The 27743-nt window shown below is 38.6% G+C and overlaps 2 protein-coding genes across 2 annotated transcripts in view; one reads left to right on the top strand and one right to left on the bottom strand.

The window, feature by feature from the left end:
• Nucleotides 1–17047: 17047 nt before the first annotated feature.
• LOC140936622 (peroxisomal membrane protein 11A-like) lies at nt 17048–21191 on the bottom strand. Its single transcript, XM_073386120.1, has 3 exons — nt 21006–21191; nt 19824–19939; nt 17048–18857 (listed from the first exon to the last, which is right to left on the bottom strand). Exons 1-3 carry the CDS (start codon nt 21068–21070, stop codon nt 18343–18345), a joined length of 696 nt encoding a protein of 231 aa, XP_073242221.1. The 5' UTR covers nt 21071–21191; the 3' UTR covers nt 17048–18342.
• A 68-nt stretch (nt 21192–21259) lies between these two features.
• Nucleotides 21260–27743, top strand: part of LOC140936623 (WD repeat-containing protein 93-like) — a 30125-nt gene continuing 23641 nt past the window's right edge. Inside the window, exons 1-7 of the mRNA XM_073386121.1 lie at nt 21260–21789; nt 23458–23522; nt 24660–24738; nt 25340–25464; nt 25642–25719; nt 26078–26379; nt 27590–27654. Of these exons, the coding sequence (XP_073242222.1) occupies nt 21345–21789; nt 23458–23522; nt 24660–24738; nt 25340–25464; nt 25642–25719; nt 26078–26379; nt 27590–27654 (1159 nt within the window). The 5' untranslated portion in view covers nt 21260–21344. The remainder of the gene's footprint in view (nt 21790–23457; nt 23523–24659; nt 24739–25339; nt 25465–25641; nt 25720–26077; nt 26380–27589; nt 27655–27743) is intronic.

Here is a 27743-nt window from a genome sequence, read left to right as displayed (position 1 = left end):
GGAATTTCAAAAGCACCTTAGAGAGAGAGGATATCCACAAATTTTATTAAATCTAACTCTCTCTCTCTCTCTCTCTCTCTCTCTCTCTCTCTCTCTCTGAAATACACTTTGAAGACAAGAAAAAGGCACTTCAACAAGAATCTTCAAGAGGGAAAAAGATTTTGCCCTTTGTCACGCAAAATCAATCATCAGTTCCTAGCCTTAAAAGCATTTTCATGAAACACTGGCAACTGATAGAGAACCAACTTCTTCTAAGACAGGTCGACAAAGAACCTCCAATTATATCGCCCAAACCAGGAAAGTCTCTAAAGGATATACTCGTTCTGTAAAAGCTTAACTCTGAGAATTAAAAGCCATAAACACGTTGGTGGAAGTCGTGATGTCAGGCTTGTCAACCCTTTGTAATGTTCCTCTTTCTCCGTGCTGCTGGTAAAACTTTCAATATGTCTAACTTGCTTCTACAATCAACTTTCGCCTGAAGAACACCTTACTTTTGAAGACAAGCCGATAATACGGATAGCAGCTAAATTCCAATACAAAGTCCTATTATTACGAACTCTCACTGTTACGAACACTATCTCATTGCGACATGGTCTCGAGGTCGTCCTCATAGGAAGAGCACGTTGTACTTCTCCACAAAGATTTTGAAGCCGGAAGGCCACAGTTGATGTGAGCATGCTACTTTTTAAAGCACAATCGATAACGGCCTGCTCAAAACCGTTCAGTGAATTATTATTATTATTATTATTATTATTATTATTATCATCATTATCATCATCATCATTATTGTTGTTGTTGTTGTTGTTGTTCTTGATGATGATACTTATTATTGGGCTCACTTGTCCTCCGACCATCCATTTCAAGTTTATTACAAAGTGCGACAGTTTATTTTTATTACAATTGCGATGGTCTGTTATTACAAAGTGCGACAGCTCTTTTATTACAAAGTGCGACAAGTGTTATTACAAAGTGCGATAGGTGTTACAAAGTGCGAAAATTTTATTACAAAGTGCTACGATTATTACTAAGTGCGACAGAACACCTTTTTCATAGGCTCGTTGCAGTTATGAAGTTCAAATTTAGCACGCACAAAATATATTTATGAGACTTTACATTTAATAGGTTTCGTATGGCAACATAGATGATTGAAAGCAAACATTACATTTTCAGTTTCAGTATTATGTTTACGCAAAATCCAGTCATTAAATTTTCTCGGTTAGGAATTTACACCCCGCTTGCAATCAGTGACTTAATCAAACGTAACAATCAGTTTTTAACTTTTTTAAGTGAATCAGTAGCTTTCATGTACTTGATTGTCTCTCAGATTCAGCCCAGGCGTTCTCTCTTGCCCTGTTGTCCGCGCGAAGTCTGGGAATTCGGTGACGTCACAGCTCATGGTAGAGTCCAGCTTTGACCGAGTCGAGAACACAGGGAGACCAGGCTGTCTCTGACTTCTTTATCCAACTTTTAATTTGATGCTTTCTTTGACTAAATGATATTTGAACAAGATTTCTGCCAAATTTCGTCAAATTTGAATGACTACTTTAAGATATTGTCGTTTTTTTACATTGCCTATAGAAATCAACAAAGTTATCCCCAAAGAACGCATGCTCAACACTCGTACAAAAAGCGGAGGGAGGGGAGGGCAAGGCTCACCTGGCCCCGCCCCGTGCAGTTTTAAGTCTCAGTTTCTCGAACTTCCACCGCTAGTCAAAATTTTGTATCCTCCATAACTTCCTGATTGAAAGTGAGCTTTAAATTATTGTGATCGGCTACCATATTATTTCTTCCTGCATTAATATTTTCCTGACTTCTAAAACAGAACAAATTCAAGCCTTGCCTAAACTCAAGAATTCTTAAGGTGTACACCATTGGATTGATAAAAGAACTAGAAAAATGTACAAAATAAATGGAAAGGAGAATGTTTAAAGATGCGTTTTGACCGAAAAATCTAAACAAATAAAAAATAATTGCGGGGATTCAAGAACTCAAGGTACCAACAGATACTAATGACAGGGCTTTCGTCAAACGCTGGATTTGCATTTGTCTGTTTTGGTGACAAGGAACAGATTTTTGCTGAATCTTTCTCCAAATAACGATGTTGAGGCCGCAAATAGTCACAATTAGTAACAAGCCGTATAAAGCAGCGAAAGCGAAAAAAGCTCGCAGACTCAAGCGGAAAAGCAATATGTAAACCGTAGAAAATAAGATAGCCAATGTCCAAGCCATCAAAATAACAAGCTTGTATTCTCGCGTGGAAAGTGTTCGGTGCTTCAGCGGCCAGAAAACGGCGTAAAATCTTTCAGCAGATATCAAAGCAGCGGTAGTGAACGAGGCCATCGAGGAAACCGTAAAAATGATTTGAAGAAAAGTTGGAAATTCTGAAAAATATAACCTACTGCGAGTCGCCGTTACTAAATAAACAAATAAAGGGAGACTTGCACCTCCCAACACCAGATCAGCAAACGCCATATTCATAACAAGATATAAGCTTTTCTTATTTCGCAGCTTCTTGTTAAATATGAAGAGAACAATTGTGAGCAAGTCTCCCAGGAAAATAACGACAGTTTCTGACGCAAGAGCACAGCTCCAAGCGATGACTTGTGCCTCAGAAAGCATTTCGTCCATGGCTGAAAAGGAATTATTGAGTAACGAAGTTGAAGCTGACATATTCTTCATTATTGTTCCTGCCATTGCTTTAATTTCTAGAAATGTTACCGTTGAAGGTGAACGAGAAACAGCGGTGAAGTTTATTTACAACTGCCGGGCCACAAAACCAGGCGTTGTTATAAATGCAATCGCGTTGGTTTTTCAGTCGAAACTAAAATCTATTATTGTAGACTGAGATTACACCATATTAACACTTTTTACCATCTGTTTGCTAAGTAATATAATGTCACCCCCCGAGGGATTCTTCCAAATTGGGGCTAGATAGGTATGTGCCGCCTGATAGGGGATTGTTTTTTAGGGTCTCCATGCATCCTTGAATAGGGTATCTTTTTTGCCCTTGTCGGCGTTGTGTTCCCGGTGTGATCCTTACTAGAAAGGCTAATGTTTTTGTATCAGCTAAAATGTACGTGCGTAAATTACATGAGTTACAAATCATGTGTTACCGTTAGAAAAACGACTTGAAGAAGATTTGTGCTTTTCCATTAAATTTTTAGTTTATATGTTGAATTGGGTCTCATTTTTCAAGCTTTGGCCTTTAAAAGGGGAACAATTTTTTTTGTCTCATTCCTAAATAGGGTCAGTGTTTAAGACCCTGGATGGCACACTGCTATCCCCCTCCCCCCTTTGGGTGTCACCGGGGAGCGCAACACCCGGAAACCCGTTAGTTCACCACCTGCTCGGCTCTACAGAACGCTAACGATTACACTGTACAAATTCAAGGTTATTTTATTGGAAACATCTTTGATAGAACTATATAGTGAAGAAGCCTGAATCCCGATAACATTACAGACTAAATAAGACAACTAAGAGCCAAAAAAAAAGAGAATTGAAAAAAAATGAAAGCTCTGTCTATGGTCAAATACAGAACTCAGTTGCACCATGATTAGCCGTTGTCATTCAAAAAAAATTTAGTCCAACAATTTGCTTAATTAATCTTTATACCCTTCAAATCAAACAAAGCAGAAGGGTTTTAAATAGGTGGTCACACGTAAAATGTCCCTTACCAGAACAAAGAAAAATTAACCGAATGCAACTATTGATTTCCTCAGGAAATGTACCTATATTGAGTTGCCTGCGTGCAGACGTCTCCTATTTCCTTTGTTGCACGCGTGCAACAAAGGAAATAGGAGACGTCTGCACGCAGGCAAATATTGAGTTGCAAACTAAGGACCTCAAAGGAAAATGCTATTAGTATATTTAAGATCTGTAAGCGGTTTAATCAGCCACAAGTAGGTATAAACTAATACCAGCCATGTTTGTTTTGGTTTGTGTATTGTTTATACAATAGTTTTAAATTGGCTGTTTGAATCTGCAACAGCCTCACGCTAGTGCAATCTGTGGCCTGTTGAAAGTTCTAATACGTCGAACGAAACAGCTTCTTACGCCTGCTACCTTGTTCTGCTGAGTTCTATTGTGTGCTACGTTATGATTATTGAATTTTCTTGCCAATTAAGCTTATCTTGATTGCTTACATTCTTGATTTCTTGTATGTAACTGATTTTATTTGACGGACACCAGTACAATTAGAGTTCAAATAAGTTGTACTAAAACTTATTTGCCCAACTTTTTTTTGTTTCCTTTCTCCAATGAAACAGGCTTTCAGGGCCAGTAGGTCTACTGGCAGGATATTACCAGTAACTAACTGCTTAAAATTGAAAGTGCCAGGGATGAGGCTAAAAACTTTCCAGGAGTAAGTTTAGTTTTTTCAAATCAACCCTATCTACCTCATTTTCACGCGAGTGACTTGATTTAATTTTTTCTTTTTCGGTCCGCAGTTAGGGTCTTAATTCGCGCGTGGCGAATTGGGGAGAAACACTTCATTTCGTTTTGAAAATTATCTAAAAGAAGTTAAGATGAGTGAAGGTGCGAGTGGCCCGCTTTTCCTTATCGGTAGCCTCTGTGTATCGTTCCGTTATCTGAGTCTTGAATCTGTTCTCGGGATTTCCACACAAAACCTAACCTTTACAGCCGTGTTGATGCTACTTTATACAATACAACGTGTACGTGACTCTTGCTCAGGACTCTTGGCGCCTGTGATTTAACCGAAATTGCAAGTGGTTTGAAATGGTCACTTAGTTCACAGAGGAAGCAGTTTCTCAGAGGGTAAAATCTCAACTGTTGGTCACAATTTTGAGTCCTGACCTCCATGTACAATTTTCTGTTCGAAAGTGAGTTGGGCATGATTGTGGTCGGCTGCGGCCATATTAAGTCTTTCCAAATTTCCTTCGCTGTCCATCAACGCGCGTCTTCTAAAACAGCATACCATATTCGGCAAAGCTTGTTTAAACTCAGGAATTCTTATTGCGTACACCACTGGATTGATAAAAGAGCTGGAAAGATACATAAACAAAGTTAGCAGCAAAATGTGGTCATGTATGTTGTATCCAAAGGAGCTTATTAAATTGTAAACAGATATTGGGATCCACGAAATCAAAGTAAAAACAGATACATATAATAAGGCTTTTGTTAGGCGCTGCTGTTGAAAGGCTCTGTTTTGTTGATGAGAAGGAGTTTTCCGCTTGAACTTTCTCCAAATACCGATGTTGAGGACGCAGATAGTCAGGGCTAGAAATAAGACGTATAAACACAGGAAACTGTACAACGCCATTGGGCTCCAGAAAAGTAGGACATAAACCGTGGAAAACAGGATAGCCATCGTCCACACCATCAAAACAGCAAGCCTGTATGCGCGCGTAGAAAGTGTTCGGTGCTTTAATGGCCAATAAATGGCATAAAATCTCTCAGCAGATATCAAAGCAGCGGTGATAGACGAGGCCAGTGAGAAAAACGTGAGGATGATTTTAAGGAAAAAAGCGGATCTTTCATGTGATATCTGGTTTTCTGGAGTCACCAGGAAAAAAATAAAAGAAGGGAGAAAGATTCCTCCTTGCATCAGATCAGCAAACGCCATATTCATAACAAGATATAAGCTTTTCTTTTTTCGAAGCTTCTTGTTAAATGCAAAGAGTGCAATTGCGAGCATATTCCCCATTACGACAGCAACAGCTTGCGCCGAAAAAAAAAAACTCCAAGCGATGGTTTGTACATTCGAAGAGATTTTCGCCCTTGATGAAAATGAAGAAGAAGAAGTGCTAGCTGATACATTCATCTTAGCAAAGTTTACTGCAAACAGTCACTTATCTTCAAAAATATGTCAGTGAAAAGACAGGGCTCTGTAACGACCTTAATCCAGTCAGCACCAACAGTTTCTGTCAAGGCAGTTGCTAGTTTTTTTTTTTATTATTTGACGGCTAAAATCCATTATTGTTGACTGAATAGGTTTTAAATGATGTCCCGTTTTCTACATAATGAAAGATTTAACCTCTCTGGTGCACAAACCATTTGCTTAGTGGTATCACCCGCAAAGCAGTTTTCGAAAACCGAACTGTATAAGTCGCCACCTGCTCCATTTGGAGAACATTTACATAAGTTAATTCACCAACTCAGGGAACGCTACGAGTATTTTTTTAAATTTGATATGTATAGCTTGAGCACAAAAGCCTGAATTCGGCTATTATATTGCTGTGAGCTCAATAAAAGGTCAAACTAGTTTTTTGACTCTGAGATTTAAACGAAATGCAACTCCCTCCATGACTGAAAATTATCATCGAAGAAGGGACTATAATTCATGGCTAACCTTAAGGAAACTCATGCAGTTTAAACCTAAAGAAAGCAGCGGGACATTTGTACATGTTAAGTGCTCCCCTTAGTTTTGAAGAATAGAACAAAAAAATGTTCATTTCCAGAACGAAATATAAAGTTAAAAGTGAATGATACAAATACGCTGAAGTAACAATGAAATCTCGGCAGAGTTCTGTCCCTAAAATGTCATTTCATTTGTCATTATACTTAGACTATTAGGGATCAGTAATCAGCCAGAATATCTAAAATGAATATGAAGCGTCTTTACTTGATATTTTTTACATACTGCGGGATACATATTTTATTAGGTAAGATCGTGAAGATTAGTTGTGCAACACCTCAAGCTATAATGTTTTACTGATGCGAATAAAACAGAACAAAACAGCTGTCTACCGCTGCCACTCCCCGCTCTTCAGAAAAGTGCCACTGGAACAAGGGTTTCAACTGCCTTTTGAGGGATGAACAACAGTTCATTTCTTGAATCTTCAAATAAGGGCGTAATGAGCGTTGGAAACATTTTGAATGAACAATAATGACGTCATCATGGCTTGATGACGTCAACAAGTTACGACATGAAATGGGACCGTCCTCTTGCCAAAATTTCAAAATGGCCGGACACCCATTGCGAGATAAAGGAGACTATGCTGATTGGGGATTTAGGCCTTTCCGGAAAATGTCAGCACTGAAAAACTTTACCTTTTTTAGTTTGCACTCCTAGATACTTGAATTTGGTAACGTTCTCCAATTGATCATTGTTTGCTACAAGAGCTATGTCATTAAATTGACTTAGTTTGTTACGTCCTCCAATGACCATAAACTTCGACTTGGTAACGATTAGTGGCAGCTTATTGTCATGTAACCAAGATGTAATAGCTGCCAAGTCTACATAATGAGTTTTGATTGCAAATTGGTTGGCGAGTTCTCATGACAATAAAATACCATGTCATCAACAAACATCGTCATCTTTGAGTGCTGCAGTTCAGATTGAATGCCATTGATATACACCAAGAATAACAATGGTCCCAAAATGCTGCCCTGTGGTACTCCCATGGTGATTTTTGCTGGGGGAGACAATGTATTAACACACATCAATTATTGAACTCGACCAGAGAGATATGAGCGGAACCATTCCAAGCTTTTCCCTGCTACTTCTAGTGACTTGAGTTTGTTGATAAGGAGCAGAAGATCAACGGTGTCAAACGCCTTGCGAAGGTCCAGGAACACTTTTCCCGTCACGCATTCTTTGTCCATACTTTCTAGGACTTGATCTGTAAAGGCGATTAAGGCAGTGGAAGTTGAACGCTTTAGTCGGAAGCCAAACTGTCATTGTGATAATAATCTGTTTTCTTCCAAAAAGGAACTTAAGTGAATATGTGCTGATCTCTCTATGATCTTGCTTATAGTTGGTAAGATTGAAATCGGTCGATAATTATCCTGTCCTTTAATGACTTATTGCACACTTCCAGACCCCTGGAAACACTCCATCAGTGAAAGATTTATTGATCAAACCAGTTAGAATTGTGCGACGACGTCAGAAGCATCCTTCAACAAGCGAGCACTTAATTAGCTTATCAAGTCCAACAGCTTTGTTAGGTTTTAAGGATTTAAGGGCATTACGGACGAAGTTCACATTAACATTATCCAGGTGGAATTCAAAAGGAAGGGTGCTGGAAGTGAAAACAGTCGAAACGTTTTGAAATGGTTTTGCCAATACTTTTCCGACGGAGACATAGTACTGGTTCATGATCTTGGCGACAGAGAGATTTTCGGTGTGCCACTTCCCATTTTCAAAGATTGAAGAAACAGTCGACTTTTTAGTACCAGGCAGTACCTGTTTTATTGCGCGCCACATTTCCCAGGAATCACCTTAAAAGAAAATTTTCAAAAAAGACTGAAGGAATTTCAAAAGCACCTTAGAGAGAGAGGATATCCACAAAATTTATTAAATCTAACTCTCTGTCTCTCTCTCTCTCTGAAATACAGTTTGAAAACAAGAAAAAAGCACTTCAACAAGAACCTTCAAGAGGGAAAAAGATTTTGCCCTTTGTCACGCAAAATCAACCATCAATTCCTAGCCTTAAAAGCATTATCATGAAACACTGGCAACTGATAGAGAACCAACTTCTTCTAAGACAGATCGACAAAGAACCTCCAATTATATCGCCCAAACCAGGAAAGTCTCTAAAGGATATACTCGTTCTGTAAAAGCTCAACTCTGAGAATTAAAAGCAATAAACAAGTTGGTGGAAGTCGTGTTGTCAGGCTTGTCAACCCTTTGTAATATTCCTCGTTCTCCGTGCTGCTGGTAAAACTTTCAAAATGTCTAACTTGCTTCTACAATCACCTTTCGCCTGAAGAACACCTTACTTTTACGGACAAGCCGATACGGTTACCAGCTAAATTCTAATACAAAGTCCTATTATTACGAACTATCACTGTTATAAACACTATCTCACTGCGACATGGTCTCGAGGTCGTCCTCATAGGAAGAGCACGTTGTACTTCTCCACAAAGATTTTGAAGCCGTAAGGCCACAGTTGATGTGAGCACTTTCCTACGTCCCCACTTGAGAAATTGGTGCTGAAAACCGTTCAGTGAATTATTATTATTATTATTATTATTATTATTATTATTATTATTATTATTATCATCATCATCATCATCATTATTGTTGTTGTTGTTCTTGATCATGATACTTGTTTATTTTAATTACAAAGTGCGACAAGCGTTATTACAAAGTGCGATAGGTGTTACAAAGTGCGAGAATCTTATTACAAAGTGCGACAGGTATTACAAAGTGCTACGATTATTACTAAGTGCGACAGAACACCTTTTTCAAGGCTCGTTGCAGTTATGAAGTTCAAATTTAGCACGCACAAAATATGTTTATGAGACTTTCAATTTAATAGGTTCCGTATGGCAACATAGATGATTGAAAGCAAACATTACATTTTCAATTTCAGTATTATGTTCACGTAAAATCCAGTCATTAAATTTTCTCAGTTATGAATTTACACCCAGCTTGCAATCAGTGACTTAACCAAATGTAACAATCAGTGTTTAAATTTTTTAAGTGAATCAGTAGCTTTCATGTACTTGATTGTCTCTCAGATTCAGCCCAGGCGTTCTCTCTTGCCCTGTTGTCCGCGTAAAGACTGGGAATTCGGTGACGTCACAGCTCATGGTAGAGTCCAGCTTTGACCGAGTTTAGAACGCATCGAAACCAGGCTGTCTCTGACTTCTTTTTCCAACTTTTAATTTGATGCTTTCTTTAACTAAATGAGATTTGAACAAGATTTCTGCCAAATTTCGTCAAACTTGAATGACTACTTTAAGATATTGTCGTTTGTTTACATTGCCTATAGAAATCAATAAAGTTGTCCCCATGCAAAGAACGCATGCTCAACACTCTTACAATTAGTGGAGGGAGGGGAGGGCAAGGCTCACCTGGCCCCGCCCCGTGCAGTCTTAAGTCTCAGTTTCTCGAACTTCCACCGCTAGTCACAATTTTGTATCTTCCATAACTTCCTGTTTGAAAGTGAGCTTTAAATTATTGTGATCGGCTGCCATATTATTTCTTTCTGCATTAATATTTTCCTGACTCCTAAAACAGAACAAATTTAAACCTTGCCTAAACTCAGGAATTCTAAATGCGTACACCATTGGGTTGATAAAAGGAACTGGAAGAATATATAAAACAAGTGAAAAGGAGAATGTTTAAAGATGTGTTTTGACCGAAAAATCTTAACAAATAAAAAATAATTGCGGGGATCCAAGAACTCAAGGTACCAACAGATACTAATGACAGGGCTTTCGTCAAACGCTGGATTTGCATGTGTCTGTTTTGGTAACAAGGAACAGATTTTTGCTGAATCTTTCTCCAAATGACGATGTTGAGGCCGCAAATAGTCACAATTAGTAACAAGCCGTATAAAGTAGCGAAAACGAAAACAGCTCGCAGACTCAAGCGGAAAAGCAATATATAAACCGTAGAAAATACGATAGCCAATGTCCAAGCCATCAAAATAACAAGCTTGTATTCTCGCGTGGAAAGTGTTCGGTGCTTCAGCGGCCAGAAAAAGGCGTAAAATCTTTCAGCAGATATCAAAGCAGCGGTAGTAAACGAGGCCATCGAGGAAACCGTAAAAATGATTTTAAGACAAGTTGGAAATTCTGTAAAATATAACCTACTGCGATTCGCCGTTACTAAATAAACAAATAAAGGGAGACTTACACCTCCCCATACCAGATCAGCAAACGCCATATTCATAACAAGATATAAGCTTTTCTTTTTTCGCAGCTTCTTCCTAAAGGTGAAGAGAACAATTGTGAGCAAGTTGCCCAGGAAAATACCGACAGCTTCTAACGCAAGAGCACAGCTCCAAGCGATGACTTGTGCCTCAGAAAGCATTGAAGCTGACATATTCTTCGTTATTGTTCCTGCCACTGCTTTAATTTCTAGAAATGTTACTTTGAAGGTGTACGAGAAACAGCGGAGACGTTTATTTACAACTGCTGGGCCACAAAACCAACCGTTGTTATAAGTCTTATAAATGCAATTGCGTTGGTTTTTCAGTCGAAACTAAAATTCTCTATTATTGACTGAGATTACACTATATTGATACTATTTACCATCTGTTTCCTAATTAATGTCACCACCCGGGGGGACTCTTCTAAATTGGGGCTAGATAGGTATGTGCCGCCTGATAGGGGACTGTTTTTAGGGTCTCCACGCATCCTTAAATAGGGTATCTTTTTTGCCGTTGTTGGCGTTGTGTTCCCGGTATGATCCTTACTAGAAAGGCTGATGTTATTGTATCAGCTAAAATTTACGTGCATAAATTACACGAGAAACAAATCTGTTAAAACGGAACTTTACTTCTGAGTGTTAGGAAAACGATTTAAGGAAGATTTGTGCTTTGCCATTAAATTTTTAGTTTGTATTTCCCCTTGAGCTGGGTCTCATTTTTCAAGCTTTGGCCTTTAAAAGGGGAACAGTTTCCTTTGTCTTATTTCTAAATAAGGTCAGTGTTTAAGACCCTGGACGGCACACTGCTATTCCCCCCCCCCCCCCCCCAATGGGTGTCACCCGCGAAGCGCAACACTCGGAAACCCGTTAGTTCCCCACCTGCTCGGCCCTACAGGACGCTAACGATTACACTATACAACATCTTTTATAGAACTATGTAGTGAAAAGGCCTGAATCCCGATAACATTACAGACTAAATAAGACAAAGAGCCAAAAATAAGAGAATTGAAAAAAAATGATAGCTCTGTTTATGGTCAAATACAGAACTCAGTTGCACCATGAGTAGCCGTTGTCATTCAAAAAAAAATTTCGTCCAACAATTTGCTTAATTAATCTTTATGCCCTTGAAATCTAACGAAGCAGAAGGGTTTTAAATAAGTGGTCATACGTAAAATGTTCCTTACCAGAACAAAGAAAAATTAACCGAACGCAACTATTGATTTCCTCAGGGAATGTACCTATATTGAGTTGCAAACTAAGGACCTCAAAGGAAAATGCTATTAGTATATTTAAGATCTGTAAGCGGTTTAATCAGCCACAAGTAAGTATAAACTAATACCAGCCATGTTTTTTTCGGTTTGTGCCTTGTTTTTACAATAGTTTTATTTTGGCTGTTTGAATCTGCAACAGCCTCACGCTAGTGCACTGCTGTGGCCTGTTGAAAGTTCTAATACGTCGAACGAAACAACTTCCTACGCCTGCTACCTTGTTCTGTTGAGTTCTATTGTGTGTTACGTTATGATTATTGAATTTTCTTGCCAAGTAAGCTTATCTTGATTGTTTACACTCTTTATTGCTTAAACTGATTTCAAGTATTTGACGGACACCAGTACGAACGTTCAAATAAGTTGTACTAAAACTAATTTGCCCATCTTTGTTTTGCTTCCTTTCTCCAAACAGGCTTTCAAACCCAGTAGGTCTACTGGCAGGATATTGCCAGTAACTTTAACTGCTTAGAATTGAAAGTGCTAGCACTTTCCAGGGGTACGTTTAGTTAGTTTTCAAATCAACCCTACCTCATTTTCACACGACTGACTTGATTTAATTTTTTTATTTTTCGGGCAGCAGTTAGAGCCTTAATTTGCGCGTGGCGAAATTGGGGAGACACACTTCATTTTGCTTTAAAAATTATCTAAAAGAAGTTAAGATAACTAAAGGTGTTAGTGCGCTGCTTTTCCTTATTGGTAGCCCCTGCTTATCATTCTATTATCTGAGTCTTGAATCTGTTCTCGGGATTTCGACACAAAAACTAACATTTGCAGCTGTGTTGATACTAGTTTATAAAATACAACGTGTACGTGACTCTTGCACAGAGCTTTTGCAGGGGCACCCAACGAGAATATAGGTCAAAACCACTTAAACATAGCATTGTTAAACGTATTTTAGTATTTAAACGGTAGATATAGGCATATTTTTATCCCCTAAAAATTTTTCATCTGTTCGGATTTCCTAGCTGAAAGTCTAATGATCCGAAAATTGTAGGGATCAAAACTTACCTTTTCGAAAATTCCAGCCAGAAAAAAGGCTCCCGAAAATTCTAGGTGACCTTTTTAGGGTAAAAATCCGTTAAAAATAAGCAGTTATACCATTTTTTAGATGTTCGAAAATCCTAGGAGAGGCAGGCAAGCAAGAAATATTACAACAAATGTTCCGAAAATTCTAGATCTCAAATCGTCTTCCGAACAGATATTTTCCGAAAATTGTCGTTGGGTGCCCCTGCTTTTGGTGCCTGTGCTTCAACCGAAATCGCAAGTGGTTTGAAACGGTCACTAAGCTCATAGAGGAAGCAGTTTCTCAGGGTAAAACTTCCACTGTTGGTCACAATTTGGTGTCCTGACCTCCATGTACAATTTTCTGTTCGAAAGTGAGTTGGGCATGACTGTGGTCGGCTGTGGCCATATTAAATCTTTCCATATTTCCTTCGCTGTCCATCAATGCCCGTCCTCTAAAACAGCATACATTAGGCAAAGCTTGTCTAAACTCAGGAATTCTTATTGCGTACACGACTGGATTGATAAACGAGCTGGAAAGATACATAAACAAAGTTAGCAGCAAAATGTGGACATGTATTTTGTATGCAAAGGAGCCTATTATTAAATTGTAAATAGATATTGGGATCCACGAAATCAAAGTAAAAACAGACACATATAACAATGCTTTTGTTAAGCGCTGCTGTTGAAAGGCTCTGTTTTGTTGATGAGAAGGAGTTTTTCGCTTGAACTTTCTCCAAATACCGATGTTGAGGACGCAGATAGTCAGGGCTAGAAATAAGACGTATAAACACAGGAAACTATATAACGCCATTGGGCTCCAGAAAAGTAGGACATAAACCGTGGAAAATAGGATAGCCATCGTCCACACAAGCAAAATAACAAGCCTGTATGCTCGCGTAGAAAGTGTTCGGTGCTTTAATGGCCAATAAATGGCATAAAATCTCTCAGCAGATATCAAAGCAGCGGTAATAGACGAGGCCAGTGAGAAAAACACGAGGATGATTTTGCGGAAAAAAGATCTTTCATATGATGGCTGGTTTTCGGGATTCACCAGGGAAAAAATAAAAGAAGGGAGATAGATAACTCCCAACATCAGATCAGCAAACGCCATATTCATAACAAGGTATAAACTTTTCTTTTTTCGAAGCTTCTTGTTAAATGAAAAGAGTGCAATTGCGAGCATATTCCCCATGACGACAGCAACAGCTTGCGCTGAAAAAGCAAAACTCCAAGCGATGATTTGTGCATCGAGATTCGGAAAGATTTTCGCCCTTGATGAAAATGAAGAAGAAGAGGTGCTAGCTGATACATTCGTCATTGCAAAGTTTACTGCAAACAGTCAGCTATCTTCAATAATATGTGAAGAAACAGAGTCCTGTAACGACTTTAATCCAGTCAGCACCAAGTGTTGGGCAATTGCTTGTTTTTTTTTTAATTTTTTTTATTTGAAGCTAAAATCCATTATTGTTGACTGAACAGGCTTGATGATTGAATAGGCCGAATGTTAGTTTTCTACATAATGAAAGATTTAACCCCTCCGATGCACAGTCCATTTGCTTGGTGGTGTCACCTGCAAAGCAGTTTCGAAAACCAAACTATTAAAAGGCCAAACTGATTTTTCAACGCTGAGATTTAAACGAACTGAAACTCCTTCAATGAATAGCATCGTCGCGACAATTTTGATTCAAAGAAATTATCATCGAGGAAGGGGCTTTAATTCCAGCCAAACCTTAATTAAGGAAACTCATGCAGTTTTTAAACTGCAAAGCCAACGGAAGCAGCGAGACACTTGTACATGTTCTGAGAAGGAATCCATCAGGAAATTGAGTTATTTTAACTTTCATTGGACAAAACCTTTGTACCAAAATAATTTTAAGAATATTGCATTCTTTTTCACATTTTTTTAGGGTTATAGATGTAATTATAGTTACTGTAATAACACCAAACAAAATTTCTTATGGGAGCCCGAGAAAACAAATCAGGGGCACCAAACGGGAATATAGATTCAACGAAAAAGCTATCCTTGATGTAAAGACACATTTTAACTACAAACAGAAACCTTCCAGCACACACATTTTGCCCCTTGTCACCCACTGCCGGATCTGTCAAAGGAGAAGCCTTTAGCCTTAGCAACGTTTGAGGAAAGTATTTCAAATTTCTAAAAAACGCCTGACGGACAAAGGCTACCAACACAATTTGAAAGAAAAATTGCTATCAGAAATAAATAAAACTCACAGAAGCTGGAAGTTCGCCCTCCTGAAACAAATTAAACAGCAAGGAAGAAAAAGAAATGTTGCCTGTCGTGACTCAATACCAACCCTCAGTGTCTCCTATAAAATTTAAAGAAGCTTTAATGGAAAAGTGGAATCTCACAAAAAACCAACCACTTCTTTGCCAAATTTTTAAAGAACCACCCATTATTTGCTACAAGAAAGGAAAATCATGGCAAAGGACATGCTTGTTAGAGCCAAAATATCAAAGATCAACACACGGTTTCACACCGGTATAGATTTGCAGCCTGCAGCCCCCTGCAGTTTTTCACCAAAAATAATTTACGTATCCAAAAGGCTAGATTAGGCGTTTTCCTCCGTGTCCAATTAACCTCCCTTCAATTCTCTTTATAGTGCACTATAATCAACAGGGAAATCAAGTCAAGTTCGCATTTGCAATAAAAGCTTTGGTGATTTTATATCGGTACTATATTGGAAAACAAAGGTGAAATAGACGATCAATCAAATAAAGCATCAGTTTTACACGTTTTATAGTCTTGAGTGAAATACATAACAAATATTAATAATTAACATGCATTTTTACTTATTATCTGAGATTTACCGACAACCGACAAAGATTGAAAATTTCAATAGCCTGCGTGGCAGGCGCTTGGAAGTAGTGAGCGCCCACTACTTCCAAGCGCCTGCTACGCAGGCTATAAAATTTTAACCGCCTACCGACAAAGTAACTGAATTTTAACGGACCATCGACTATTGGACGCCCCATTTTAAAGCACAACAAAGGCTTAAAAGAAATACGCATCGTTAAACAACAGTCATAATAACTGCCACAGAAATCACACGAACAGGATATTCCACAAAAACGCATCTTCAGATCGATCAACCGATCTTTGCGTCCTTCGGGACGCACACCATGAATCATTTTTCGTCTTTTTCAGGGAAGCAGGATGCAGCAAGGTAACAAGATCCTGTCAATCCTGACTGGATTTAGAATCCCGTTTACGGCAAACGCAAGAACCAGTTTGTACCACGTGACCAAGTTTTCCCTAATCTCGTCTTTTGCTTATTATTATTGCTACAGCCCATTACTGCCCGTCTTGGGGACAGAAAATCATGCCGCCATGCTGTTTAAAAGCAGATTCCAGGAATGAAAACAATATGCTACACACTTGGTCGTGCCTATATATAGAATTTGACTTCAACAGCTACCCTCTGAGTAAAAATTTAATAGTACAAACCATCACTCAAGTTTAGCTTGATTTAGGTTTGGGTTTCTTTATTGATAAAATCAAGAAAAATATTTTGTTTGTGCTGCATCATTTAACCACTTTTTATATCAGCCGTACTGCTACAAAGTGAACGTAACTTACGGTTGGTTCGGAACCTCTGAGTTCGCCTACGTGGCAGGAGTTAGTGGGATAAGGGAAGAGGTAGCCTGCGGAGTCGGCGCTTGGAAGTAACGGGCGCAAGAAAGAACGGGGCGCGCGAGGGAGACACGCATGTCTCCCTCGCGCACCCGTTCTTTCTTGCACCCATTTCTTCCAAGGGTCTGCTACGCAGGCTAGGAAAGAGGGGATTTCGTGCGCGCTAGATGCGCAATGGCCTTGTGAGGAAGAAGGGAAGGGAAAGGGTTCCTCTCCTTCCTTCACCCCGGAACTTCCCCCTTCCATTCTCTTTCTAACGCCTCCAACGCAGGCTACCCGTGTGGTGCTCCCTATAATGATCTGTACGGGGAGGTTCTGCCAAAAAGGGTGCCTTTTTAGGAAGATCAAAGAAGGGTGGGATCCCAAGAGTTGAAGTATATAACTGGGTAGGGAAATCTTTCATCAAGGTATTTTTAAATGAAAGGACAGTCTCTGTATCAAAACGAGGTTAAGCACTCAGCCTTTGCTATGGAAATGTGTATTACTTCTCATGCAAATAAATCTCATTTTCACAGAAAGGTCGTGCACTTGGTCTCATTTTGAACGTGAGGGTTTTTGGAACTCGAAGTGGCCTATTGAAATATTTCAAACAGATGCACCTTTATATGGCTGTACTATTTTAATTTCATGATCAAACGCTACATAACACTGATAAGAAGACTTGCTTAACAATTCATTCTTCTTAAGTACAGGTATGTGAAAGGGGTTCTTTTTTTAATGAAAGGGTTATTGCGAGGCAGAGCTGCCTTTCCCTCCCCTCCCCCAAATAACACTTTGTTAGGTACCCCCTCCCCAGGGGTTTGGAAGTGCCAATGAGGGATGTCAATGATTTAAACTTTGCAGAAATTTTACCTTACTGCAAAGGTCCATCTCATTAAAACCAAAAACACAGTAATAAATAATCACCTCTTTTTTAAAATAAAAACTGAAAACTGAATTTACCATGCAAAAAAATTCCAGAAAATAAAAAAATCTCAAAAAAATAGCTAACACTGCATGGCAACCATAAACTCTTCTTAACTTCTCTTAATGAACTGATTGTTGTTCTGGTAGTCCATGGACTTGAAAGTGAGAAATGTAAGCACATACAAATTGAACACGGCACAAAATGTTGTGTATAGTATGCATTCCCATTGCCACTGCTTTCAGGTTTGGGCCTGTACTTTCTAGCCTGCACCACAGATGAAACTAAACCCTGGTTAAGCCTGTCTGCACAAACAGAGCCAAAATCCTTGCTCTGGGCCCCCAGCAGCATACCCAGATTGAGTACTGGCCATAATTGGCCTGTTTAAAATGCCATTGTTGATTTGCCAATCAAGATGAAAGGAATTTCAAAACATTCTTCCAGTAAATCTTTGAGTCCCTTGAAAGCCCAGAAAAAGGATATTGGTGCAGCTTCGCAGACATTACAAATCAAGGTTAAATATTTATGTCTGCAATGCAGGCTAGTACTTTCTTGCCAAAAAAATTCAAGACAGGACTGTAACAGATTAAAACTGGCACATGCACAAAATAACCTTCTCCAAGTTTCATTGAATCATTCTGATTAGCAATAAGAAATCCTAAGTTATGATTACTCTAAACATTACCACTAAATATTATTTCTAACCATTTCTATAAAAGAGATAATTTATAATAGTTGGAGGTTAAATTAACATTTAGCTGTCAGATGAACAAATGCCTGATGCTGACCAATAAATTAAATTATATTAATAACAAATTTCTAAAAGTAGTTTTTAAAAAAAAGCCAGGGGAATTGAAGGTTACACCATACATGCAAGATTGTCCAAGCTGCAAAATATATGCGCTTAGCATATTATACTGTCCTAACGAATTCTTTCAAAAATTTGTATCTAGGAAGGTTTCAATTTCATGTTTGGACTCCAGACTGGAATTGCTCCTGCTATTGAGGAGGTCAATCCAAGCAAACCAGCCAGGCCAACATTCAGCTCAATCACCCCCATAACATTGTACGGCAACAGGCAATCAGCAAGATTCTTCACTGTATCTAGCAACACTTGTGGGCGTGACATAAGCCGTGCAGTGACAGAACTTCCTTGACTATAGCTTTCCTCGCCATCATGCTTCTTTACTGGAACAAAGACTAGGTTCAGGATGTCATAAAGGTTTCGCAGAAGACCAAAGGCAAGAGCTAATGCCCAGAATTTGGCCTGAAACTTGGACCATTCCTTAGGATTAGACTTGTAAAGTCCTAATCTTGCCGCCCAAGTCACGTGATCAATGATATAATAGATAGTGTATGTGATGCGGCGGCATATGATGAGCACTTTCAGGATGGTGTCGTGATGGATGTCTCTCGCTCTCATAGCTCCCATTATCATGTCCAAGCTCTTTCCCAACCTAAAAACTAAATTTGTAAGTACATATCAGAGGTGAAAAAAGGAACATAAAAAATCCCTTATACTGAACAGAATATCACACATATAATTCAATAAAGGTTGCTAAGTAATTGGCAATTGCATGATCATTGGAAATCAAGGATTGGGAGTGCAGGGGCATACAGAACTTTTTAATCATTGCAATGATTTGCTTGAGTGACCACCAAAGAATAGCTTCCCAGTCAGTGGGCAATTCCCAATGCCCAAAGCAATTTACCTTCATTGAATCAGCTATAATTATTAAGTAGTCTAGGGTATGACTCATTTGAATAGATATTACTCAATTAACATCATAAATACATGTACAAAATGAGTGCACTGTACAGATCAGAAAAAGAAAGATACCCGGTACACCCCTTTTCTAATAATCCTATTTCAACCTCTTCTTCTGTCTTGTTTAAAAATTTGTAAATCTTAAAAAAGTGTCAGATGTTTAAATGGCCAGCAAATCAGTCTGACTCCCCAATGCTAGTTACTTCCAATTAAAAATTTAATGTGATAGAAATGTGATGGTGAGTATAATCCAAGCCTGGTAAATACTCGAGAAATTAATCAGTTAGTGACACAGGTGATACTGAAGAAAATATCTGTGTATAAAAACTCCCAAGAGGAGTCAAACCTTTCACCTTTTGGTAACTAGGTCAGATGCCCTACCACTAACTAATACTAAAGTTTACATGACTGGAGACAGTCACAGGCTGAGCAGATTTGATGTTGCAAGAGCAAAACTGGACTTGATTTAAAGGTGATTGATAACCCTGGTTACATTTATTTATGGATTCTGAAGTAAACAATTCCATTTATTTGCTGACTCCTCATCTTTTTCTTCCTAAAGAGGCCACCTCCTTCATATAGTAGATTCTTGTGGGCAAATGTGGCTTGGAGTATGATTACAGTAATATAATTATTGAACACCACAAGTAAATTTTACTTACGTTTTCTTGAGGTGCTGGCATGTTTATCAAGAGTCTTAGCTTTGTTTACAAGATCTGAACCTGCACCAGCCTGGGCTAGTAGATAACTTGATAATCTGGACGAATACTGGATGATCCTGGTAAAACAGTAAACTGTGTCATCAATATAATGCTTTGGCCATAAAGTATGTTAAATTTTAAACTTTACGTCATCCACTCTATATAAACAAAATCCCTTTCCTCAAATGGGTTGTTCTTGAAAATATCCATACTCCCCCATGAAGGCATTTTTGGCTTCATTACCCTCCCCACCCCTCTGAAAATTCATCCCCCCTCTTGCATTGTATTTACATTTACCTCACAATTCTCTCCTCTACCATATGGGGGGTAGAAGAGTTTATGATATTGGCCCCAGTCAAGTCATACCATTTTAATGTATGATTTACAGTCACACTTTTGTATTAAAAATATTGGCACATTATAAATAAACAACTCTTTTAAATAATTTGCATACAGTTTGCTGATTAACTTTGAGGCATATAATTCGTGTGACGTAAGTCTGGGATTGCATGACAAATCACACGCCCCCTAGGAAGTTGCAACGACGTAAATGAACACGCTCCAGCCCGTGAAAAGACGGTCTGATACGGAGATGTCCCGAAAGTAAACATAGCAAGTATCTGCTTTTGCGTATGCTACAAGTTAACGAAATGAAATGGCAAATACCAGAGAGCAACGGCTAATTGCACCACATCGATCGTTACGAATGTTTTAAAATGCTGTCCCTGTAACCTTATATGATCGATGGAGAAGTGTAACAAAATTAAACTTTCTTGGTAACGAGTGAAGAAAATACCTGATCAGAGATTTATACACCATGTAACAACAATTGAAAACAGTGATGTAAACAGTAAGACTTAACGTATTTAGCTTAAATTGTTTAGTTGTTTGGTAGATCAAAATTGAACCAAAAAAATATATGGAAAGGGTTTTCGACCACGATTGTGTTGTGAATTTCTAGGAACAAAATCTTAACTTGAAATCAACCTGACACTGAAATTCAGAGCAGATATTTTTAAAGAAGGAAAATTGTTAAAATGATGTGTGTAAGTTTTAAAGCATGTACGCACATGCGACAAGATTGAAGCCACGTAAACAATGTTTTTAAAAAAGAGGACAATCGTCAAATAACTCGACCCTTACCTGCAAAGTTTATCTCTTCCTAAAGTCTGCTGATTGTACTTTACGACTGCTGCGACTACGTCCATTTTTAGATCGGGAAATTCTATACAGTTTATTACACTGTGTAACTAAAAAGATTCCAACAGAAGCAACCAAAGGAAATTCGTAGAAATGGTAACTCGCTTTTCGCGTGGACAAACTTTGACCCTTACTGTAGGACTGGGCCCAGGACAAATTAATCCGCGAGAAACTGAGTCCAAGTACTCAGTTGTCAAGGAAAACCAAAATGGCGGCAAAACAACAGCTTGCAAGATCTCGCATTTCTCGCTAAACTACTCGCTGGCTTTGAATATTTGAAAAATGCGTCTTAAAAAAACCAAAAGACCAACAACTCCTCCGTCAGATGATGAAGGAGATGGCAATTTTGTGGCAGACCCAGACCAAATTTTCGACGATCTACCTCAGCCTTTTCGACTTGTTGACAAGACTGTAAGGAAGATTTTTGACCATGCCTGGGAAATTATTGAGAGTATCGAAGACCGGAAGGCTTTAAGACGCTCCAAAGCTGTTTTACCGTTGTTTGACCATGCAAAACAGTTGTCAGACTTCAGCAGAACCTCATGTATTTGCACTGTAGCAGATAGGAGTTATTTGTTCTTAAGCTGTGGTAGTGGACTTACAGTTGTGGACGGCTTGTTAGGAACGACTGTAGCTTGTCTTGAAGAGCCAGGAAGTGATATCTTGCAGATATCAGCTTGTTGTTTTCAGGAAGGATATTATCTCATTTCTACTCTGGACAGCGTTGGTATGTATCACAAGGCTGTGCTCTAATAAGGAAAAATTGAAGGGATCCCATGCAATACTCTGAACCTGTAAAATCTAGGGTGCCCAGCAGATGATTTGTATGAAAATAGTTAACGGTTATTGGATGAGGTTGAGCAAAATATTGTGGTTTGTCAGTGGTGAGCAGATCAATCATTCGGCTTCGGCAAATAATTGATCTGCGAGACACTGACAAATCATGATATTTTGCAATAACTAAGTTCAATAATATTGTTTTATTATTCAGTCACCGATTTTGTTTTTTGATAAATATTTTCGGGAGGCTGCCATTTCCATGCTAGAGTGATCACAAGAAGAAGAAAAGCGTAGTTTCATTTACACAGTTGGACAACATTGCGCATGAACAGACCATTATTTGTGGGTAGTTAATTGCAGGTCACGTGGTGGGATGTCAGCCAATGAGAAGGAAGAAAAATTTGTGTCAAATGATAATAAGATTTTCTAGTCACCCAAGAGCAAAAGTTAGGCACAAGGGGCCACTGGTTCTGCTAGTGCCAGTCCTGGTATCATGTATAGTAATACTTCATGCTGCCTGACTTGGGATAGCCTAAAAAAACGGCTGACATTTTGCGATGCTACTGCTGGTTTCCCCTGAAAGGACATCTAAGGAACAAATGCAAAAATTTGTCACCGATGATGTGTCACTACCTAGATTTGGGTAGTGCTTTTGATTGGTTGACGCAAACTTCCCTCGTGTTACAGCCAATAAGAAGCACTACCGAGATCTGGGTATTGAGGTATCATCAGTATGGAATTTCTGCACTAATTCTTCAGATGTCATATTGCAGAGAAAACCAGTGATGACATCTCTAAAATAATGTTGGCTGTTTTCCCAGGATAGACATTGGATTTTCAATAATCTCTCTAGAAGGGGGCAAGGGGTTAAAAAATCTGGATGAAATCAGATCTAGTATTATTCACAATATACAGGACTTCCAAACACTCATTTCATCTGCAAGTGTGAGAAAAATCAAACGGTGTTGTGCAAAGAAGAATGAAGGCACTGGACTAGTTCCCATCCAGTGCAGGTTTTGTCAACTAGAAGATTGACCGCTCACCTTTGTTTTCCTCAGAATATGAAAAGTATGAAAGGGTCCCAATACCTGAAGTTTTGAATATGCTGCTCTTGGTCAGAGTTCTTATGTCCCAAAATAATGCATAAATATGAGTACAATGTAACCCCTACCTCCTTAAACATCTGTAGAAACTAACAGAGCAGTCTTTGCTTTCTGGCATCATTTATTTTGTAGTAGCCTGTCTCTGGGTTCCAAGATAATAATGTGCGGAGATCACTGATGCGCTGCCACTGTCCCTTTTTCCTGATCATGTGCATTCTATTTTTCCATGACCTTGCTTTTGCAATGTCCGCACTATTTGAGATCCTAGAACAGGCTACTTTTGTAGATAGAGTTGACCACAATAATAATTATATTTGCACCAACTGGTTATATTTTTTGTGTATGCTGTGGTTTCATTTTCTCCTTTATGGTTAAAACTAATTTTATTTTCCTTTGCTTTTGGCTTTGACATCATATTACTGTTTAACAAAAGAGAAACAAAGAAAAATAAAATTTAAACCAAGGTTAAAGTGCACAATCCTGCTGTTTGCATATTTTTTTCTTACATTTAGGATGTGCTAAGTTATTTTGCTTCTCTGGTGATAAAGTTGTGCTTGTAAGAGTCTTCAATGAACAGGTGAGATTTGTGCATGCGTATTTTATATTGCTTAAGTCTTCTAAAAATTACAGGCAAAAACAAAGCATGTAGTATGAAGGCAATGTTATGTTTAAAAGTTTTGATTAAACTTTCGGCGTTTATTAATTTTATTGGCAAGTCTTTAATCCTTTTAGCCCCAAGATCTACATACAAATTCTCCAGACTGATCTTTAATATATTTCTTTGAAGAATAGTTGAGAGAATTTGGTTTAAGATCAAAGTATTCTCCCTTTGGTAATCAATTTAGTAATTCTTATAACCTTTACTCTTGATTATCTGCTGATGTTGTTGGGAGAAAATTGATGTTGGTCACTCTTGGGGAAGCTCATTCATCTTTAGTAAAATGGCTTTACCCAAACATTCAGAACAACAGTTTAGGCAGCGTGCAAAGAAAGTCGTGTCTGATAGCCTGGGGCTAGTGGATTTTGCTATTGGGCTAGTGATTTTTGTTCTTATCTTGCTCAACAGGCAAGTGCTGTTTTATGGGGAAACACAAATTACAGAATGATTGTAATCAATGCTGCTCATCAAAAAGGGTTTTGGGGCTAGTTGAAATGACTTGTGGGCTAGTACATGTACATTCTAGCTACAGCTTACCCAAATGGCAGGCTGTAAAACTGACTTTCTTTGCACCCTTTTAGGGGTGTCTTATCCTGTGTGCTAAAATTTTTGTGGTAGCAAAAAGTGATGAATTAAAAGCACATTTTCATTTTGACTGTTAAATGCCCAACTTTGTTCTCCACCATCACTTCAAAATATAGTTCCCAATAGATTATACTGTGTTGATGTAGACATATTTCTACCCATACTTTTTTTTTTAATTAAGCCGTCATATATAAGCCTTCATTCATTCATTCATAATTGGGCCACTCAGATTATATTAAATTTGGCTAGTGTTAAATAAGTATAATTCTAGGGCTGAATTCTAGTTACATTTAGCTCTATTCATAGGTAAATATTTATGTAGGTCATAAAAATATATATGCTGTCTGGTTACTTACCCTGAATTGCCTTTTATGCTGATTATTCTTCAGTTGATTATTTTGAGGCATTAGCAGTAGCTTATAAGTAAATTTCCACATAAATTAAGTCATTAACAGCTATCTTCAACTGTAGGAGGGTTCAAGCAAACAGTCTCAAGCAACTTTTGTCCAAATAAGTGAAGATGGTGGATATATTGGGGTTGGATGGGAAGGTATTGCTACTCTCTTTGCTCTGTAAGTTGAAGCGTTAAAGGTAAAGGTTCACTATGAGCCTTATGGCCCACATTGCTGGACCTTATCCAGCTGTATCCTGGTTTCTGTAGTATAAAGTACCAAGGGGTATTACTACTGCCCACTGGATGGGATACCAGAACCCTGCAGGGTACCCCTCAGCAGTTTGTTGCTGCTATTTCATTTATGCACCTGGGTGAAGAGAGACATAGTGAAGAAAATTAGTTGACACATGTTGCCTTTAAGGACTTGTTTGATGTTCTACTGACTTCAAAAGGGGAAAATAAAGCTGTCCCTCCCCCATCCCCTCCATAGAAAACAACAAAAACCGCAACCTTGAATGGAGGGGAGGGGGAGGGGTGTGGACTCTTTTGTTTCCCTGAAGTTACCCTATTTGAGTACAATGTCTCAACAATTTTGTCGCCGATTGTTGTCTAAAGAGACAATGCGATTGGAAGGCTTGAGCCCGTACCCACAGATCCTCAGTCAGACATGGTAACCTTTGGTAACTGTGCCTTTATTGGAAATCTTGGCGTATGTGCCAGTAAATTCCTACTAAGATCTCACTCATTTTTTTCGCAGTCCCCTTAAAAGAAAGTTGGTTGGAAATATACAAAGTTCCTAAAGATACCTGGATTAAAGAAATGGAAGCAGCCTTAACATCCTTTTCTTCTTCCAGGAAACCAACAATGGAATCTGCAGCTCTAGTGAGTTGAATTGAGTTATTGATTTTATCATGATAGATTTCTTTATCTTTTGATAGAAGCAGAGTAAAGGACCTGAGGAAGTGCTACTTTAAATATTACCATAGTTAGAATGCCAAACTGATATTACGTATATTTTTCATTTGTTCATACAATATTTTTTTTACGACTGATTTGCAGGAAGCTCATCTGGAGGACTCAGTTAACACCGATCAGCTGCAGAAACCCTTAGAAGCCCAAGCCATAGCTGATGCAACTGTAAGTTCCTGATCAACACAGAAAAAACTTTAAATCAAACAGAAAATGCCTTAAAAGTGGTATAGAACTATCAGTTTCTTATTAGACTAAAGTACAGGCATAGAATTAAAACTTGTAAAAGTTGTTCAATCCATGTCCATCCATCCATCCCATCCGTAGTGACAGACAACAGAAAACAGTTTCAATCCCTAAGTATGGTCTTATCTAACACAACTGGACCATTATTTTTGCAATTCAATAGATGCCGGGATTTAAGTATTTTAAAGCCCTTTTTAAAAAAAGATTACCAACTAGCATGACATACATGTAGCCCCTTAAAGTGCTGACCTTGGGATTTGGATTGTTTTTGTCTTAAAAGTCTCCACCAGGATCAAGACCAAGCTCTGCACAAGGAGGGCAAACACAACCTGGCCAATCAGTAGTATCTTTTACAAAGCCTACAACAGTCCTGCGGGTGCGGCCTCCAGCTCCAGTGGGGCCTTGTGCAGCGACCAACTGTTCGGCTGCACTGAAAGCTGTTGATGCTGAGTGCAACGTGATTGGAAGTGGTGCTACTCACGTGCTGATGTCACAATTTTTTGAGAGCTATGATAAAGCATTTCAATTGCTTCATGCAGAAGAACTGCAGTATCTCAACAGGGGTGAAGAGGATTCAACAAGGTGACTTTCAGTCCTTTATAATAGAAAGCTTAAACAATGGCAATGATTACAGTGGCAAAAACTCCTTTTAAAAAGTGAATTCACACCGTTTCATTATTCATCGCGCTTATTGAATGTTGTTGAATTTGCCAAATATTTGTGAATTTTTCTGGAGCTGAATTCTAATGGACTGTATCTAAATTTTTTAAAGAATTAGAAAATCGTTGTCTTGTGTTCACGTCCTCAACAAAACGTGAAATTAGGAAGTTTCACCTCGTGGTTGTGCAATGACGGCAAATAAATGTACAAAAGAGTGTGCTACACGTGCAAAGTAGTTGTTTTGCTAATCTAAAACTTTTGCTCTTTTGCTGTTCTCGTTCCCGCCAACGTCGTGGCCTAACCTCCCCAATTATCTTTTTCCTGCTCGGCACTTTCTACTGTTTTGTACATCTTGTATGAAGATGGAATAAACTACAGTCGACCTATCCAAAACACCATTTTGCTACTCAAAGCCTTATCATAATTCTATCATAAGCGAGCGCAACCACATTAATTTTAGTCCTGACATTTTTATAGTTTTCCATTGTTTTTAACCTCTTGTAATCGTCCACTATAAGCATGGTGTGGTCGCTTTGTTTGCTGTTTGTACATTGTACCACCCCACTCAGAGCATGCGAAGAACTTCAGTGATTACATGAAACCACGCGTATACATAATTTACGAAATGCATGAATGATCCTCTGACAAAAAGTTGATGTGCCGGGATCTTCTCTGGAAAGAAGTACCTTTAGATTGATTACGGTAAGCGACCACTAAATCCTCATATTTTGGGTGGTCGCTTGCGAGTGTTTCTACTGAACGAGATGTCTCAAGCTTTCTGTTTGTCATTTCAGATGTATAAAACCAGATAAATCATCTTGACTAATAATCTGTGTATCTATCAGTGTTATTAATGTCTTGGGTGTGTATTGAGTTGTCCATCACGCACATCTGCGTAGCAGGCGCTTAGAGGTAATGGGCGCAAGAAAGAACGGGGCGCGAGAGGGAGACATGCGAGGAGAGAGGGAGCTCCCTCTTTCCTCGAGTGTCTCCCTTGCGCGCCCCGTTTAAAGGCTACAACCACGCCTCCTCTTTTTCAATCCATTCAACTCCTTCAATGTTTTCCCTTTTATTTGTAAACAAGTCTTTTTTTTTTCAAATTCTAAATTACAAAGTTCCTTTCCTGCCACAGTTTTCCAAGAATACATTTCTTAGCACCTGGAAGGTTATTTCCATCTGGAGGAGAATCTGCAGCAAGTAAGTTGAACAACAGTTTCATTCATCATTAGGAAAAATCAGTCAAACAAATCGCCATGCCACGCCGTGTTTACCAATGTCCTTGTTTA

The sequence above is a fragment of the Porites lutea genome, chromosome 5 (genome assembly GCF_958299795.1).
Source record: "Porites lutea chromosome 5, jaPorLute2.1, whole genome shotgun sequence".
In the NCBI taxonomy this organism is placed as follows: domain Eukaryota; kingdom Metazoa; phylum Cnidaria; class Anthozoa; order Scleractinia; family Poritidae; genus Porites; species Porites lutea.
This window is presented reverse-complemented; position numbering and strand designations above follow the sequence as displayed.

Coding starts and splice junctions, on each gene's coding strand:
- LOC140936622 (XM_073386120.1), bottom strand. CDS start 21,070: ATGGACGTAGTCGCAGCAGTCGTAAAGTACAATCAGCAGACTTTAGGA. Junction 19,940..21,005: donor GGAAGAGATAAACTTTGCAG/GTAAGGGTCGAG, acceptor CTGTTTTACCAG/GATCATCCAGTATTCGTCCA. Junction 18,858..19,823: donor TGCCAGCACCTCAAGAAAAC/GTAAGTAAAATT, acceptor TTACAAATTTAG/TTTTTAGGTTGGGAAAGAGC.